This window comes from Stegostoma tigrinum, chromosome 18 (genome assembly GCF_030684315.1).
Source record: "Stegostoma tigrinum isolate sSteTig4 chromosome 18, sSteTig4.hap1, whole genome shotgun sequence".
Taxonomy (NCBI): domain Eukaryota; kingdom Metazoa; phylum Chordata; class Chondrichthyes; order Orectolobiformes; family Stegostomatidae; genus Stegostoma; species Stegostoma tigrinum.
The window spans coordinates 31207152-31225299 of record NC_081371.1 but is presented as its reverse complement, the minus strand read 5'-3'; the positions used below and the strand labels follow the sequence as shown (position 1 = coordinate 31225299).

At 39.9% G+C, this 18148-nt stretch overlaps 1 protein-coding gene across 12 annotated transcripts in view; it reads left to right on the top strand.

Moving 5' to 3' along the window:
- The window catches only part of dock4 (dedicator of cytokinesis 4), a 402360-nt gene that overhangs the window by 169057 nt on the left and 215155 nt on the right, over positions 1 to 18148 (top strand). For all 12 annotated transcript variants that reach the window (XM_048548410.2, XM_048548411.2, XM_048548409.2 and 9 more), the window contains one exon: positions 15517 to 15598. In XM_048548410.2, the coding sequence (XP_048404367.1) occupies positions 15517 to 15598 (82 nt within the window). The remainder of the gene's footprint in view (positions 1 to 15516; positions 15599 to 18148) is intronic.

Sequence of the window (18148 nt, the reverse complement as noted above, 5' to 3'; positions counted from 1 at the left end):
ATTTTTATATCAACATTGCATTTATTTCAGGAATTAAATATTGCTTTGTGCTGAAAATGTTGTAAGTCTAAAACAAAAACAGTATATTGGAGAAACCCAACAGGTCAAGCAGCATCTGTGGAGAGGAAACAGAGTTAATGGATCAAGTTCAGGGAACCTTCTTCAAAACTAAGGAAGTGGGTGGGGTCAGGGGAAGAGAAAGAGGGTGGGATACACAGAGACAGTGCCTCGCGCGCTCTCTCGTGCTCTCTCTCGCGAGCACACTTTTTGCTTCAATATTCTAATTATATTTGCTTTTAATCATTTGTTCCCATGACTGCCGCATGTTTTTTCTTGTATCATCATTTGCTGTTTATTCTGTTCAAGGTCGATGGATTGTTCACCCTCTGTGGCTGACTAGTAATAAATTCTGGTGTCTATATTTTGTTATGGAATCTACTGCTTTGTGCTGTACTTCTATCAAATCAGTAAAACACAAATGCAACCACTTTAACATCATTTAACAGCATTACACCCTTCGTCATGTCTCAATCTGCCCCTTAGCTTCTAGCATCCAAAAGATGCACCCTATACAAAGAACCACGCTGATAAAATGTTCTGGCCAAAATTTCCAAGAGCCCGTGCTGGTTTCCTTTGTCCACTGAGATTAAGGAGCACAATATGTATTGATTAGAGAAATAAGATGTCTTTTGGGGCAATTTGCGCTCCAGAAGGATTCATAGTTGTTAATTGTTAATTTTAAGTACAACAAATGCTGTAAGTCGAGAGTGTATGTGTTTTTAGAATGTGCTCATTGAAGTGTTTCACAAGGAGACATGATACATGGTTTGCATTATCAAAAGAATAAAGTGTCCCCTCTGACATGTCAAACTTTCTTTGTTAGGTCTGAGACATGTTTGTGTTCACAGCACTGTGCAACTGGTTTCAGGTACAGCTAGAGACTGCTGTCATCACTGCCATGGAATTTGTGTGATCTAGTGGCAAGCATATTTAGAGTCATAGCAATGTACAGCACGGAAACAGACCCTTCGGTCCAACCCGTCCAAGCTGACCAGATAGCCTAAATTGATCTAGTCTGATTTGCTAGCCTTTTCACCCATATCCCTTTAAACTTTTCCTGTTTATGTACCATCCAGATGCCTTTTAAATGGTGCATTGGTACCTGCCTCCAACACCACCTCTGGCATCTCATTCCCAGTTACCCCTTTAGCTTTCTTTTAAATCTTTCCCTTCTCACCTTAAACCTAAGACCTCGAAGTTTGGACTCCCCTACCCTAGGAAAACGATCTTGCCTATTTAACCTGTCCATGCCTTCATAATTATATAAACTTCTATAAGGTCTTCGATGCTCCAGGAAAAATAGCTGCAGCCTCTTCAGTCTTTATCTGCACCTCAAACCCTCCAGCCCTGGCAACGTCCTTGGAAGGATTCAGAAAAGATTTACAAGATTAACAACATCTTTCCTAAAGTAGCGAGACCAGAACTGAATGCAGTGTTCCAAAAGTGGCCTAACCAATGTTGTGTACAGTCACAACATGACCTCCCAACTCCTAAACTCAATGCACTGACCAATCAAGGGAAGCATACCAAACGCTGCCTTCACTATCATCTCTACTTGCAGCTCCACTTTCAAGGAACTATGGACCTGCACCTCAAGTTCTCTTTGTTCAACAACACCCCTCAGGACCTTACTACTAAGTGTACAGATCCTGTCCTGATTTGCCTTACCAAAATAAAGCACCTCATGTTTATCTAAATTAAACTCCATCTGCCACTCCTCACCCTATTTGCCCATCTGATCAAGGCCTCATTGTACTCTGAGGTAACCTTTTGTCTGTCCACTATACTAGCAGTTTTGGTTTCATCTGCGGATTTACTCACCATACCTCTAATATTTGCATCCAAATCATTTATGTAAATGATAAAATGCAGTGGACCCAGCAACAATCCTTGCGGCACATTGCTGGTCACAGTCCTCCAGTCCGAAAAGCAGCCCTCCACCACCACTCTCTGACTCCTGCCTTCAAGCTAATTTTGTATCCAAATGGCTAGTTCTCTGTGTATTTTATGTGAGTAATCTTGTTAATCAGTCTTCCATGCAGAACATTGTCAAACTCATTACTGAAGTCCATACAGACAATGTCTACCACACTGCCTTCATCAATCATCTTCATGTTTTCAAAAAACTCAAGTTAGTGAGACACCATTTCCCACTTGACCATCTCTAATCAGTGCCAGCTTTCCAAATACATGTAAATATTGTCCTTCAGGATTCTCTCCAACAACTTGCCCGCCACTGATGTCAAGCTCACCGGTTTATAGTTCCCTGGCTTTTCCTTACTACCTTTCTTAAATATTGGCACCACATTAGCCAACCTCCAGTCTTCTGGCACCTTGCTTGTGACAATTGATGATAGAAATCCTGAAGGAATGCTGACCCATCACTGAAAATTCTGCAAATGCTGGTGAAACGCCCTCAAATTGTAGGGGATGTGAAGAGAAAATCAGAAAATAAATAAGATGCAGAATTATATTGTAAACTACACAAACAGCAAACCAAATCAAACCAAAAAGCAACCATAAATATTAAATCAATCTCACTCAAACCCTATCCTCACATAACTAATGTTGAACACCAAAGAGTGACTTTTGAAGCATATACATTTTTGGAGAATTTGTAAGTAAAATGATGCATAAAATGATGCCTCCTTTCTCTTCACCTCTATCTCCATGCATGGCATGCAAGTATACCATTTACCCAGACAAATGGAATCTTTGTTTATGTATCTAGAAATATTTCTGACCTTTCTGCTCTTGAAACATTTCCTTTTCTCCATCTCAGCTGTAATTTGGATTTGGCAGTCTCGGAGCGGATTATCATCTTCTGTTCATTGTCAAAGGATTAGCCTATGTCACACAAGCATTTTCCCATGGTAATTTCCTTCAAATTGGGTCACTAGGTTCATGGATTAACTTGTAGAATTTGAGGAAAACAAGTGAAGCAAATAGGAAATGCATGTTTTCTTTTTGAAAAAGGAAGGTCTGGAGAAAGCTCCACTTGATCTGAATTTTACTTAATAAGGTGAGATATGAGTAGCAATTTGATTCAATTGTCGAAGGACTATGAGCTTTGATGTTGTGACTTTGAAAGTTTCTGGCAGACTTTGAGCTATCTAATAAATACAGTTTCCAAGAATATTTCCATCCCTGCCTCTGTTCTAAGGTATTCGGTTTAACTGTTTGAGAACAGTTTCTACAAAGATCAATAGCATTTGATTCTACCAAAATATGGGGACATATCACACCTAAATCTGCACATTGTGCTTTACGCAATAATAAGCCTCTTTCCTCCTCCACATTTTCCAAGAGTTTGACTAACTCTTAGGTATAAGTTGGAGGACTTCTGAAATGAAGTGAATGACATGAAACGTGAAGAACATTAATAAAACAAACTTCTTTATGCAATGATCATGGAGTGCAGAGAGGTTAAGGGAGTTTCAAGGCATGACCAGACCCTTTCATCAAGCTAAAATCATGCCAATCTTAATTTAAATGCCTGATTGATATCTGAGCGCAATCCAAAACTGATCTGACAAATTTCTTCCAACAGTCCTGTATTTATCCAAAGTCATGGAATCTTCATTGATTAGATAAAGATACGTCTCAAATACCTAGCTATTCTTGTCCTTGCGCAGAAATCACAACTCATTACAAAAACATGTGCATGTCTGTTTCCCAATTTGCTTTTCCTTGGCTTATTTGCTTGCTCATTTCACAGCTGAGAAAATTCCACTCGATTTAAAATTAAATATTTCGCTTCCTTCTTCCGCCAGTTTTTCGGCTCGTCTCAGTTTGTGATACAGTAGCCTTCAATAAGCAGATTCTGAGACACAGTTAACAAATAAATCATTTCACCTTTCCAGTTGGAACCTTTCTAATTTCAAATATTCTTTGCTCACTGTACCTCCAGAAGAACAAAACCTCCCAACTAATCTTCTCGATGGGTATGAAGCTAAGTACTGCCCTTCATGCATTCCCAGCAAGGACGCTCGGAACTTGGAAAACACCAACAGCACCACTAAAAATAGACCTGAAAGAAAGCTTGTAGTGTTCTGTAGGGGTACCATATGTTTATCATCCCTCACCACATGGTGACACAGCAGCAACCTTCCATATGCTCAGAGTAGCTTCAAGGCATGCCATGCCCACTCAAGAAGTTAAGATAATGGCAATGACGTTTTACATGCCTACTTGATATCTGAGCACAATCCAAAACTGATTTCTCAGTCAAATTTCCTCTTATAGTTTTGTTTTCTTCTGTTTCAAATATTTATCCAAATTTCTGGAAAACTAACCAGGTGTTTTTCTCCGTTAACTAATCTGTGCTCCACCGACACTCTGTTACGAAATTTGTTACATTAATGTTCTTCACTTGTAATAACAATTTTAAATGAGGGGTTCCTTGAGCAAGTAGTCTTTGTTCATTGTTTGAAAATTCATCACATTTTTATGAAATGATTTTTAGTCTTTTCAGGAAAGTATATTCCCATTCTTTGTCTTCCTTTTATAATACATAACTTCACAAGTGTCTACATTGAATGACATCAGATAACTGATTATACTGTCTCTCTTCCAGAAATTGTTACAGTTTTCCTTAACATCCCAATCTCTGTCTAACCCCAACTTCTATGACACATCACATTTCAAGACATGGTTCCTTTGTCCAAGTTTGTGAATCCAACACTGACCCCTACAGTGAATCATTTTTCAACCCTTTTGCAACTTAAGCCATCCAATTTTATTTTGTGTCCTTCATTCAGTTTTCCATATTTCATCCCATAGGTTGTAGTTCAAAGCCTGTAGCCAGCTTCTCAGCACTGTGCAAAAATTTCTGAAAGCTCATACATTCTGTATCTGCATTCTTTTTCAGCAAGTTAAATTCGATATGCAGCAAGATTGTGTTTCGTTATTCAGGCAACAAAATCTGTTTCCTGTCCCTGTGTGGCGTTGAAACATACAATCTGGATTGAAGTACCTCTATCACGTGGCTCCTGAGCAAAGAGTGCTTGGTTCTTGGAAATGTAGACCTCACTTGATCTAAGTATATGTACTGCAGCTATAAGCACATTGAAATATGCATGTGCCATAATTTACCAAAAAAGATGGAAAGGGGAAATGACTTGTTTTACCTTGATCCAATGCCTTCCCTAGATGGTCTATTCTGAACAGGGCAGAGATATGAATTTCTCCTTGGATATTTGTGTTGTCCTGCTTCCATTTCTCCTCGCTTCCAGTTTTGTGCAAATTTTGCAATCTGCCCAGCCCCTGAATGACATTGGCAGTCGCAAGTCAGTTTTAAAATATGGTATGATCTAAAGAAGCATGGTGCTTTATTGAGGAAACAAAGCCTGGCTCTGCAACTGAAGTTTGAATCGCCCAGCAAGGATCTGATCAGTAAGTGATAAGAAGCCTATTTGCATCAAATTGCTTGCAATTACAACCTCATTGATGTGGATTTATTATTCTCCCATGAGTCAGCTGGACTAAATGGAGACAACTCCTAAAATGAAAATCAGAGCAACTACGTGGCACGTCCAGCTCACTGCTTACTCCTCTGGGCCTCCACCTCGGCCAGCAGACCCTAATATCTGAGAGTATGCTTCACAGTCAGGGACTGCCAAAACCTGCAGTTGAGAGAGGTTGGAATTAAACATAGATCAGTTGTACCATATTATGGTACATCATGGACAATTGCCCATGTCAAGGATTTGCCTAAGGTTCACCTCAGAGTCCCTCACTTGCTCTCTTTGCGCTTATTCACTTTGCACTAACTTTGCTCCCAGTATTTCTGTCTAGTCTTGCGTTTAGGCACTTCAGAACTAAAAATTGCATAACTCGTAGTGTTTTTATCTTGCCTGACTGTTTAACACAGATGCAGTACCAGACAGCTAGTCATGCTATGATCACTCAAGGAGATGGTTGTGGTGCTGTATGGCATTGTGCTACATCAGGTTTGCACCTGTATCTTATGCTGCATCTTATGCAGCAAACACAATGCATGTGCTCCAACCCAATGGCATCTCTCAAAGCCTAAGATAGCCTTCAGCTTGGTCAAAGGAGAGAGCCTTCAGTTAGCCCAGCTACTTGAAACAGTAATTCAAGGATGGCTTCTGATATTAATCCAGGTGCTTGGACATGGTCAGTGCGTTGTCCAGAGTCAAGATGTTCAAGAAGTCTGGGATGTGGGTGGTGGCCATTTTGGCACATCCACTTCATCCAGTCTGGGGATTTCTAGTAAGTCAGTTTGGGAAACTGCATCTGAAAGATGCAGTAAGGGGGTCTGTAAATTAATTAGTTGGGCTGTCTGTCCAAGTCAGTCGCAGAAACAGTGAGCCATCGTCAGTCCTGGGGTTCTGCTGTCTGAAAGCTAAGGTGGTTTATACAGGGACCTGCATTGTGTTGGAGTTTCTGGGAAATCATTTGTGGGATTAGAGGCAACATTGCTGAGAGCAGAGAGGATAATAATTGTGAGGGGGATGCAAATTCAAAGAATACTGGAAGTAAAATACTGTGAATGCTTGAAACCTGAAATAAAAACAAAGTGCTAGTGAACCTCAGCTGATCTCATTGCATCTGTGGGGAGAAAAATAATTAATGTTTCAAGTCCAGTATGGACAGAGGGCTATAACATTAAACAGACACTCGCACAGTACAGGTAAAAGACATCTGTTATCACAAAATGCAATATATGGACGTGGTAGCATTGATCCATTAGATCCTGTCACAGAAGCTGTGATCATTCCTGTGGCTTTTGCACAGTGGGCTCCAAATGGATGAGGGCATGCTATGTCTGCACACCAAGGACCAGCATCAGCCTTCAACTGATGTGGCACCTACTCTTCCTCTGGAACTTCCAGCCATAGTTGCCTCATGATGTGGTGAAAATGAAGGAGACCCACAGTCACTTGCCTTCCATGGAGTGCCATGCGCATGAAAGAGGGGCTACAGTCAGTCCAGATGTGGTGGTAAAATACCATGTCATGCTGTCCAGATTTCTGCAATGCAACACTTTCTCTCATTAAGATCCTTGAGGGCCATAGGCTGCTCCTCCACATCAGGTTTCCATGCAGGTCATGTCTATGGTAGAGGATGCAACTTGATCCTTGGAATCTCTGCTCCAAACAGGTGAAGGGTAAACCGACGCTATAAAATCCAACTACAAGTGCAGCTGACATTTCACAAAGAATGTTTGAGTTCATGCTTTTTAATAAAAGTTAAGGTTACATGTGGATGGAATGCTCCCTCCTTCAATCATGACAAAGCTTCATGCCAGTATTTGTGCTGTGAAAAGGATTAACTATTGCTCAGACAGGGTCAGACAGTCTGGGGTGAAGGATGACCATCCTCTTTCTTCAGTCTTGTAGTTGCAACTAAAACAACCCTCGCTCACACTGCTGATGATTGAATGCGAATATATGTTTACAAATATGCGAACATATTTACAACTAACTGTTACCTGTGCCACCCATATGCCCTCAGGTGGGTGTTTTTCTTTACATCTCACTATCTCTGGGTGCAGTCTGGACTTTCCATCAAGGATAGAGGGAATTTACTCTTCAATGGAGCTTTTTGACCTTAGGGTTTTGGTCAGGAGACTCCAGTGGACTTTTGTGTCTGGACAGTCCAAATGCGCTGAGTGTGTCCTTTGTTAATGCTGGTTGAATTTCATGGGTTTGATCTCCCAGATGTTTGAGAGTGGCAGGATAGGTGGAGGTCAAGGTGGAGACCAGGCTACCTCTGGAGTGTCCCGAGAGAAGAGCCATGTGGTACTTGTAAGTGATCCCTGCTATACCTGGATGTCTGGCAGCATCTGCGGGGAGAGAAACCGATTTTCTGAATCATGACTGTGTGAGGTATCAGAAACAGAAGAGATCCTTGGTAATATGAGCAGTCAGCATTTGCATTACACACAATGCAGTTTGAGTAATGTCCTCCACACAAATAGAGACAAGGAGAGCCATGGTATAATTGTTCTGGTGAATGCAACTCAAGCCAAATCACACACAGACCGTGGGACATTGAGACTGTGTTCGGATTGCTGACACTTTCTTCCCCTGACATTACCCGAAAAGGCAACATTTCACATTAGAGCATATTGGATAATGCTTGCATCTCAAGGTGGGAGGAAATCAGCTCTGAGCTCTTAAGCATCTGGAGACATCCTGGATTTTCTTTGAATTGTGGTCCACGGATACCACATTTAAGACCATCTGTAAGTTATTCTGCTTCTCAGAGACGGTTATGGTGACCAGTGACTTGACCAGCATTGTTTTCTGATGGGATTTGTATTTCATATTGTTGGACACTTTCAAATACACTGCATAAATACATGATAAATATAGTTACCTCTTGAAGGGCCTGTCTTCACTCACAAGAAGATGTCCACAGACAAGATAAAATAAAAACACACTTATCCAACCTACAAATAAATTGTACATTTACAATTTGCATGATTATGGAAGGAAATCTTTTGGCACAGGGTATTATGGGCTCAGTCTGGTAACCAAAGCAGCCACTTCCCCCACCCCCCACCCCACTCCCCAGTAATCGCAAATACTATTGCACCTTTTCTTCTTTGCAATCCTGATTAACCCCATTAGGATGAAGCTTCCATATGTTCCAACTGGTCCCTTTTTCATTTATGTCTTTATTTCCCAACATTACCCCGGCCCTATAAGTTAGTCATACCAAACATCATGTTGCATTGTTCTCCTTTAAAAACCAGAGTGGCTGTGACCATTGCTGGCCACCCCTTCCTCACACTAATCCACATCCTCTAAACTGCTATTGTCTCCTTCTCAGATATGTTGAGTTTCTCTCATTCGCAGTTACTATCTCCTCTGAATTCCAGACTTTGCCAACTTCCATCACACTAATAGTGCCTGATAAACCCCCACCCCGGCACCTTGATGTTCATTGAGCTGACCCTCTGGACTGGTCTTGACCCACCCCCGACCAACTCGGATGAATAGTCCCAACCCAGTTGGGAGAAGAATTAGGGATCAATGATTTAAGTTTAAATTATTTGTTAGCAATTTTTAAACTGCAATATGAACCTTTATTTATTTAAGTTATGGACAGGAGAGGAGAAGGAACTTGAACCGCCAGTTCCCCCTTGTCTGTAATCATGTGATCTATTTTTGAAAAGGTAAATGTTTGAATTTTTGAACCCTATTGATGTGTTTGCAATTTAAAATACCAGCAGTAGTTAAACGAAACAGTAGATTAAATAAAGAGAATTATTTATTGTGCACTTCCCTCAATAGATCTAATGCTATCAGTCTCAAACCACACACTCAAGGTACAGAGAAAAGAAGGTGTGGGGCTGCATGAGCACAGCAGGCCAAGCAGCATCAGAGGAGCAGGAAAGCTGATGTTTCGGGCCTAGACCCTTCTTCAGAAATGTGGGAGGGGAAGGGGGTTCTGAAATAAATAGTAGGGAGGCAGATAGAAGATGGATAGCAGAGAAGATAGGTGGAGAGGAGACATACAGGTCAAAGAGGCGAGGATGAAGCCAGTAAAGGTGAGTGTAGGTGGGGAGTTAGGGATGGGATAGGTCAGTCCAGGGAGGACAGACAGGTCAAGGAGGCGGGATGAGGCTAGTAGGTAGGAGATGGGGGTGGGGCTTGAGGTGGTAGAGGGGTTAGGTGGGAGGAAGTACAGGCTATGGAGGCAGGGGCAAGCTGGGCTGGTTTTGGGATGTGGTAGGGGAGAGGAGATTTTGAAGCTTGTGAAGTCCACATTGATACCATTGGGCTGCAGGGTTCCCAAGTGGAATATGAGTTGCTGTTCCTTCAACCTACAGGTGGCATCATTGTGGCACTGCAGGAGGCCAAAGATGAACATTTCATCTGAGGAATGGGAGGGGGAGTTGAAATGGTTCGCAACTCGGAGGTGCAGTTGTCTAGTGCGAACTGAGCATAGGTGTTCTGCAAAGCAGCCCCAAAGCCTCTGCTTGGTTTCCCTGATGTAGAGGAGGCTACAACGGGAACAGTGGATACAACATACCACATTAGCAGATGTACAAGTGAACATCTTGGGGTCTTCTTTGGGCCTGGGATGGAGGTGAGGGGGGAAGTGTGGGGCAGGTGTAGCACTTCCTGCGGTTGCAGGGAAAAGTGCTGGGTGTGGTGGGGCTGGAGGGGAGTGTGGAGCGGGTAAGAGAGTCAGGGAGATAGTGGTCCTTCTGGAAAGCAATAAGGGTGGGGAGGGAAAAATGTCCTTGGTGGAGTCGGATTGCAGACGGCGGAAGTGTCAGAGGATGAGGCGTTGGATCCGGATGTTGGCGGGGTGGTACGTGAGGACGAGGGCGATTCTGTTTTGGTTGTTATTGCGGAGAGGGAGTGTGAGGGATGACCTGTGGGAAATGTGAGAGACACGGTCAAGGGTGTTTTCGACCACAGTAGACAAGAAGTTGCGGTTCTTGATAAATGAGGACATCTGGGATGTACAGGAGTGGAATACCTCATCCTGGGAGCAGATGTGGTGGAGGCGAAGGAATTGGGAATAAGGAGACATACAGGTCAAAGAGGCGAGGATGAAGCCAGTAAAGGTGAGTGTAGGTGGGAGTTTTGCAGGAAGGTGGGTGGGAGGAGGTGAATTCTAGGTAGCTGTGGGTGTTGGTGGGCTTGAAGTGGACATCTGTTTCCAGGTAGTTGCCAAAGATGGAAACAGAGAGGCCCAGGGAGGAGAGAGAGATATCAGAGATGGTCCAGGTGAACTTAAGGTTGGGGTGGAAGGTGTTGGTGAGGTGCATGAACTGTTCGAGCTATTCAAGGTGCAGTTCATGAAGGTAGTACATTTCTACAATTGTTAAACCAAAGTAATAGTTGACATATCAAAGGATGGTATCCCTATGCTGCAGAAAGTGTCACCTTAGTCTATCAAGTCTACACGGACTCTCCAAAGACCCTACCACCCAGACCTATCCCCTTAATCCCATATTTCACACGGGTCATCCACTGAGACTGCGCATTCTTGCACATTATGGGGCAGTTTAGCATAGACAGTCCACCTAACCTGCATACCTTGGGAGTGCAGGACAAAACCCATACAGACACAATGAGAATATACAATCTCCACCCAGACAGTCACCCAAGGCTGAATCTGAACCCAGGTCCCTGGCGCTGTGAAGCAATAGTGCTAACCACTGAGCCACTGTGCCTCTTCAGTATCAAAGTAGACAATATTTTCTTTAACAGAAACAGAAGTTGCTAGAAAAGCTCAGCAGGTATGGCAGTGTCTGTGAAGAGAAATCAGGTTGCATGTTTCGCGTCTGGTGGCTCTTCACCAGTTTTGAAGAACAGTCACTGGACCTGAAACTTAACTCTTACTACTTTTTACAGATGCTGCCAGACCTGCTGAACTTTGTCAGCAACTTTTGTTTTTGTGCCTGATTAACAGCTTCCGTGGTTCTTTCGGTTATTATACAGTATTTTCTTTTGCCATTCAGAATTGTATTTCAGACAGCCAGATTGGATATCCAAATATACTGCAGAGTTCCTTTGAAGAGAAGCCTGTTCAAACACTCAGCTGAGCAGGCAGTCAGGATGTTATCTTATGAGGTCTAATTTCTTTACAAATGGAGTTATACCTTCAGAATTGGGGCTGGAAGGTCTCTTTAAAAAGACTTTTATGTCTCTTTGTTCTTGAAAGGCAAAAGTAGCACAGCCTATCTCTGCAACTGTTGTCTTGTTAGTAGTTTTCTACAAACTACCTCCACCACTCTTCTAGAGCTTATGACACCAATGGATTTCACAGACCCAGTTTTAGCCGCATGATCAATTGCTGTTGATATTCAATGGAAGGAAAAAAATGTTCTTTCACACATAATTTATAGGTAACTAAAACAAAGACCTGCAGATGCTGGAAATCTGAAACAAAAACAGAAATTGGTCTGTCGGCATATGTGGGGAGGAACCAAAGCTAATGTTTCAAGTCCAGTGACCCTTCTTTGGAACAATTTTAGATAACTGGTTTTGTTAGGTTTTCTTTGTTACACTGCAAACTAGATTACATCAAAATCCATTGACTCTATTTTAGGTTTAGCTTTGATAATGACAGGTTGTAAATTTGACAAAGGAGTGTTGTTTTGTCACATCCCTTTTCAAGGGGTGGTTGCCACCCATTGTGATTCAATTCAAAACTTTCCATAAGCTTGTCAGTCTGATTACAGTTGCGAATGTGATATCTTCCTGGGCATGACATTTTAAAATAAAAAGCAGTTATTATGTACAATGCCTGGTATTTGTTCAAATTTTTATAGCTTGTAAAAAATTAAATGTTTTTATTAGAAGCTTGTTGTTGTGGCTATTAACTTAAAACAGTGGTCAAATTTAGGAATTTTGTGAACCAACCATTTTGAACTGATTAATAAATAAATTTAATGGATCTAGTGATATTATCAATTCCTCAGATTGAGAAATTTAAGAAGAAATCAGATAATGACTTTTATTTTACTGAAGGACTTTGGGACTGGACTCTTCACTTCCTGCGAATTGATATGAATGAATATTGTAACTGGATATCATTTGTTTTATAATTGCATGAATAGCTTATTCTGCAACTCCTGAGATACAGTTCCAGACCTTTTCTTATTTAAGTCCATTGCTTCTTTATAAGGCATTTTATGGCGAGGTTTACTTTGAAGTATTTGTTGAATGTGCAGAACAAATTCTCTGTACTTAGTCAAGTAAGTTAAAAGAATTAAAACAATTACTTGTTTTACAATGTTTTTTCTTTGCAGCTTCTGGAGTAATTTGTTGCCCAGGCAATTTCTCCATTGGCCAATGTCACTAGACTGCTGATATGTGCAACAAACATAAATTAGTATGAACAATCAGGACTAGAGGAAATTAGTAAACTCCTATTTCATTTCTTTAAGTATGGAAGTTAAAGTTTCATTTTGTTCTCCATTATTCATGTACATTAGTCATGCAGCTCTTAAGAGCAGGCAATTGTGCTAGATTTTTAATTTTCATGAGACTGACACTGATACCATAAAAATCCATTTAATGATGCAGAAAAAACCAGGGCAATCCTCAATAAGAAATTCTGTTCCTTTTCTTAAAAAGTAAGGAGTAGAAAACGCAAAAAAGTATCTTGAATCCTTGCACATCTGTGTGGAAGAATCAATAAATCATAAAGTACTATAACAATGAGTATAACGTACTTGCCAAAAGTTTTGCAATCATTTATTCCATGTCAGTAATTTGTGACCAGATTGCATGCGCACCTTGCTGGATCCATGTAGGAAATGCCAAACTGTTGTGTCCTGGACTGTTTCAGCAATGTGTCTGGTTTTTATTTTGAAAGATTTTTTCCAGTTATCAAGTTAAATCTTTGTTTTTCGATGCATTAATTTGAACATTTAATTTTTCTCCTGTGGGCCCACAGAAGCTATTCACCAACCAAAGTGAGCAGATGGCCAGTTCATAGAACTGCTTTTCCTTGTCTATTGGGAGGCACAAAAAACTCGTTGAAAATACTCTACCTTTTGATTTTCTCTCCTCTTTGGGAAAAATGTCTTTTTACCTTTTACAGAGCATTTCGTTTTAATTTCTGAACAAGTTTGATGGAATTTGCAAAAAAATTGTGGTATTTATATGTTATAGTTTAGAAATATGAATTTTACAGAGTGGAACTAAAATAAAAGCTAGATGCAGGAATTACTCCTTTAGGTTTATCATCTTCCTGGAAGTGAAAAAGATGATTCATCTTCATCAGGAGACCTGACACATTATTCTTTCTCATTTTAGATGTTAATGGATTGATGTTTCCATTGTTTTATGTTTTCATTTCAATTTTCCAGAAATTCCATTATTCTAAATTAAATTGATGAAACATTTTGAAGATTTATCAGGGTTTCTTTTAAAATATGAGTCTAATCTTTCCCTTCCAAAACACCCATCTTCAAACCAATATTTGAAGGTGTCAAAACAAATTAAAATGCTTTCAATTCCCTGAGAAACAAGCCTATATTTTAAATTGGATGCATATAGATCAGCCACCTTGCATTAATTAGTGTCTACATTTAATTGAGCACCACCATGCTTGACAAAGGTTTTAACCTCCTTGTTTTGACAGCACATCTTCATTGCTGAATGTTCAAGTGGTTGAATTAGCAAGAATGGCTAAACAGACTTTTATTCATTAGAGTTTCGAAGAACAAGGGGTAATTTTATTGAAGCATACCATATCCTGAGGGGTCTTAACAGGGCAGATGATGAGATGTTTCTGTTGGTGGGAGAATTTCAAACTAGGGATCACAGTTATTGAATAAGAGGATATTCATTTAAACTGAGGAACAAAGGGATTTCTTCTCAGTGTAGTGAATGTCAAAAATTCTCTACCCTAGAGTGTTGTGCAGGTTAGATCACTAAAAGTATTTAAGGTTGAGGTAGATAAATATTTGAAATATCAAGGAGTTCATGGTGATGAGGACCTGGCAGGAAAGAGGAATTGAGGCCTGTGGTAGATTAACTAAATCATTTACGATGATGGGGCAGGCAGGAGGGGATGAATATTCTGTTCAAACTATTTATTTGAGGTGCCATTAACACACTACATTGTACTCACAATTCTATAGAACTTCACAAGTACAGCAAAATTTTTTTTGCTGAGTGTTTTTTTTTAGTTTTTATTCCATTTTGTAAGATTTATTTTATTTCATTTTATAAACTCGTGCCATTCTTACACATACGACATTGCTTCATGCTAAGAATGTTTTTATTTCAAGGTCTACTAGAATAGTGACCAGAATGTGGGATAGGATCAACCAGAATTATAATCCTCAGCACAAAGTTGAGGAACTTTGACAGAGGTACTCAATTCATGAGCAGTTTTTAAGCGGTACACAAAGAGAAACTGGTTCCAATGTTGGAAGGGTTGAAAATTGGAGGACCCACATTTGGGTGATTGGCAAAAGAACTAAAGGCTGCATTAGAAAGCATACCCTTTAAACAGAGCAAATTGTTGTGATCTGAACTGCATTGCCCAAAAGGATGTTGAGATATGAATCAATCATAAACTTCAAAAAAGAATTGGAGGGAAGAAAACAACTTCAGGGGAATGGAGTGGGAAAGGGAAGGGCAGCAGGACTAATTGAATTTCTCTCCAGCTGTAGTGGGCTGAAAGTCCATTTGGTCATTCAATGATTGTGTGCAAGCATACTGTTGGATATGATCACCATTTCCTTGCCTGCATGGCAAGAAATTATATAATCTAAAAGAGAATTTTAAGCACTTCAGGCCTTTAAAATAACAATCATAGTAAAATATAATCATTGAGCAGGGCTAAATATATTCTACCCAAAGAAATTATTTATGGGTTTGTATAATATTGTGGATTGCCTCCAGTTGGCTAACTGGCACGATGATTCCAAATTGTAAGGCCTAAAATTGTAGATGCTGCATCAAAGGATGATGAATCCTCATTGCTATCTTGATTCTCTTGCAGTGAAAGATTCTTTGTAAAATTGAATAAGAATGGATTGCCAAAATTTCCAGAGAGAATGGAAAGGCAATGCACACTCTTTGTTGTAAGTATAACATTTACAGTTAACTCTTAATGTTACTGATAAGCAACCAGCAGAGCAAACATTCATGCAGTTTAACTTTGACTTGTTTGATCAGTTAACATAAATGCTATTGGTCCAATGTTTTTGATAAATTGCAGAAATCCTTTTACATTCCTCTTCTGTAGATCTTGAAGCTGTGTTTGTTTTGAAACCTAATCATCTGCTCAAGTGGAAAATTTGTCATGTGACCCGTGATGTCCTCCGCTTAAGAGGAAAACTCATTTTTATGCTTGTGATTTTTATACATCTTTTCGGAGAAGTGAATTCAAAAAGGTTAAATCCGGGTCACTGGCAACGGATGTTAAGTAGTTTTGGCAAATTCACATTAGTTTTCTTTCATGGGCTGTGGGTGTCACTGGTCAGTCAATATTTGTTGTCCACTTCTAATTTCCCTTCAAATGATGTGGCTAACTCTACCAATTCAGAGGGCAGTTAAGGGTCAAGCCACTGTTGTCAGTCTGAAATCTGGAGCCAGCCATACCACCTCTTCCCCACAGGGCATCCGTAAGCCAGATTAAATTTTTACAATAAGCAGCAATGGTTTCATCATCGCTGATACTGAGACTAGGTTTCAATTCTAGACATAAAAAAATTAATTGAATTTAAAGTCCACCTGTCGTGGGACTTCAACCATGTCCAAGAATATTAGGATCTCCTAATAGCTTGACTAATGTCATTGCCTGGACCGCACTGCATCTCCTCATTTGTGTACAGGATTATTTTCTCTTCTTATATCAGGCTTTCTTAAAAAAAAAGGATAATCAGCTATTTCAGAAGGCAAAATTATTTGCCTTAAACCGGGAACCAGTCTACCCGTTGTTATAACCAATGATTTATGCTGAGTAGAGACATGCACATGTTCTAAAATAATTAGTTATCATTGAAAGCACAGTTGCCAAAAAGGAGACCTCTGAAAAAAATCTTCTGTATGTTGGGTCTGTTCATGAAGGAAAGGTAAATTTAAAAGCACATTTTTAATTGTACATGCTGCATTGTGATTATTTATAATTTAACTTTTTGAACTTTTGATACAATTTTTGTTGCTTCTTTGTTTGGACTAACAAATAAATACATATCTTTTTATTATTTGGTGAAGAGATTTTATTTCAATCATGTCATTTTATGTTATGACTCACAAGAGAATAAGAGAATTCTTAGCTCTGTAACTGAACCTTTAGGATAATGTAGCCTTTCCTCTGTCCCAAGTAATTCTATTATAAAGTGGCCAATCATTCTTGTGCCAATTTCAGGAAAAGAAAACTCAGGTGAAATTCTTGTTCCATTTTCTCAAATATTTGAGGAGGCTTCAAATAACAATGTTTTCCATTACATGTCACTAGCTGAACACAACTTTCCCCAGTCTGTGCTCACCATCTGTCTCAATGATCATTGTAATTTAGGACTTTAAATATCTCTGTGGGCCTATTAAAAGCTCCACTACCTCCAGTAGGCTGGCCTGAAAGTCACAAATCTCATATCTTAGTGCACTTACGTTGCTGACCTGTCAACTGCTTAAAATTTTGGAATTTTAGTTCTTACCCCTGACTGCTTGGATTGGCTAATCCAAATGAAGAAAATTGGCGTAGAAATCATACAAGCACAAAACAAATGAAGTGGCTGCATCACACCTAAAAAATTCACTCAAAGTCTGTTCCAAAATGCTGCTCCTTCATGTCTCATTCGCCTCCCAGCCCACATCTGTCTTTCCTTTGGTTTCTTACAAAATCCACCACCCTTTTCTTTTATCTCCTTTTTGCTCTTGCTGTTCCCTTTTAGTTATCCCTCAGACAGGCCTCTTTTCCCTTTCTCTTATTCTTGCCTTCACCATTGTTCTTCCTTGTTGAACTTCTTGTCCGTGTCTAACACAACCTGGGTCTTGCTGGCCCCTCTTCACCGTTACTACAACACTGCTTTCCTTTCCATCCTCTTCCTAAATTCTAGATTCAGTGGAATAAATGGCCTACTTCTGCTCCTGTATTTCATGGTCTTTCTGTCACTGTAAGGAGGGAGAGAAGTTAGACTCTGAAAATCCTCTCTGGTCCATTCGCACAATTAATAACACAGGTTTCCACTCATTCTGATATGAAATATAACAGCTGCAATGATGCTTCTCCTTTAAAATTAAATGAAATACCGATGCGATCAATTTCACTTCTTTAAATCATAAATTTGACTCCTATAATGGATTATAAAAGTGTTATTGTCGTCCTGGAAGTAGACCAGAGATGTCAGCTGCAAATAATTTGTGGCTCAAGGAAAGCAAAGTGACTGAGTTTTAAAAAAAGATCAGTTTCATTCACTTAAGATGATTTTCAATGTTTCTATTTCAAGGTTCTATTGTAAAAGAACCTATTGTAAAGTAATTTATTGTAAAGTCTATACTCAATTCAGCCTAAAGATTAATTTGATATAGATCTTGTTTAAGCCATCTGTATAAAACTGAATCTTCAAAGTTAGATAGCATTTCAGCAAAACCTTGTAAAATGGTGTTACAATCTGCTCTGATTCTAA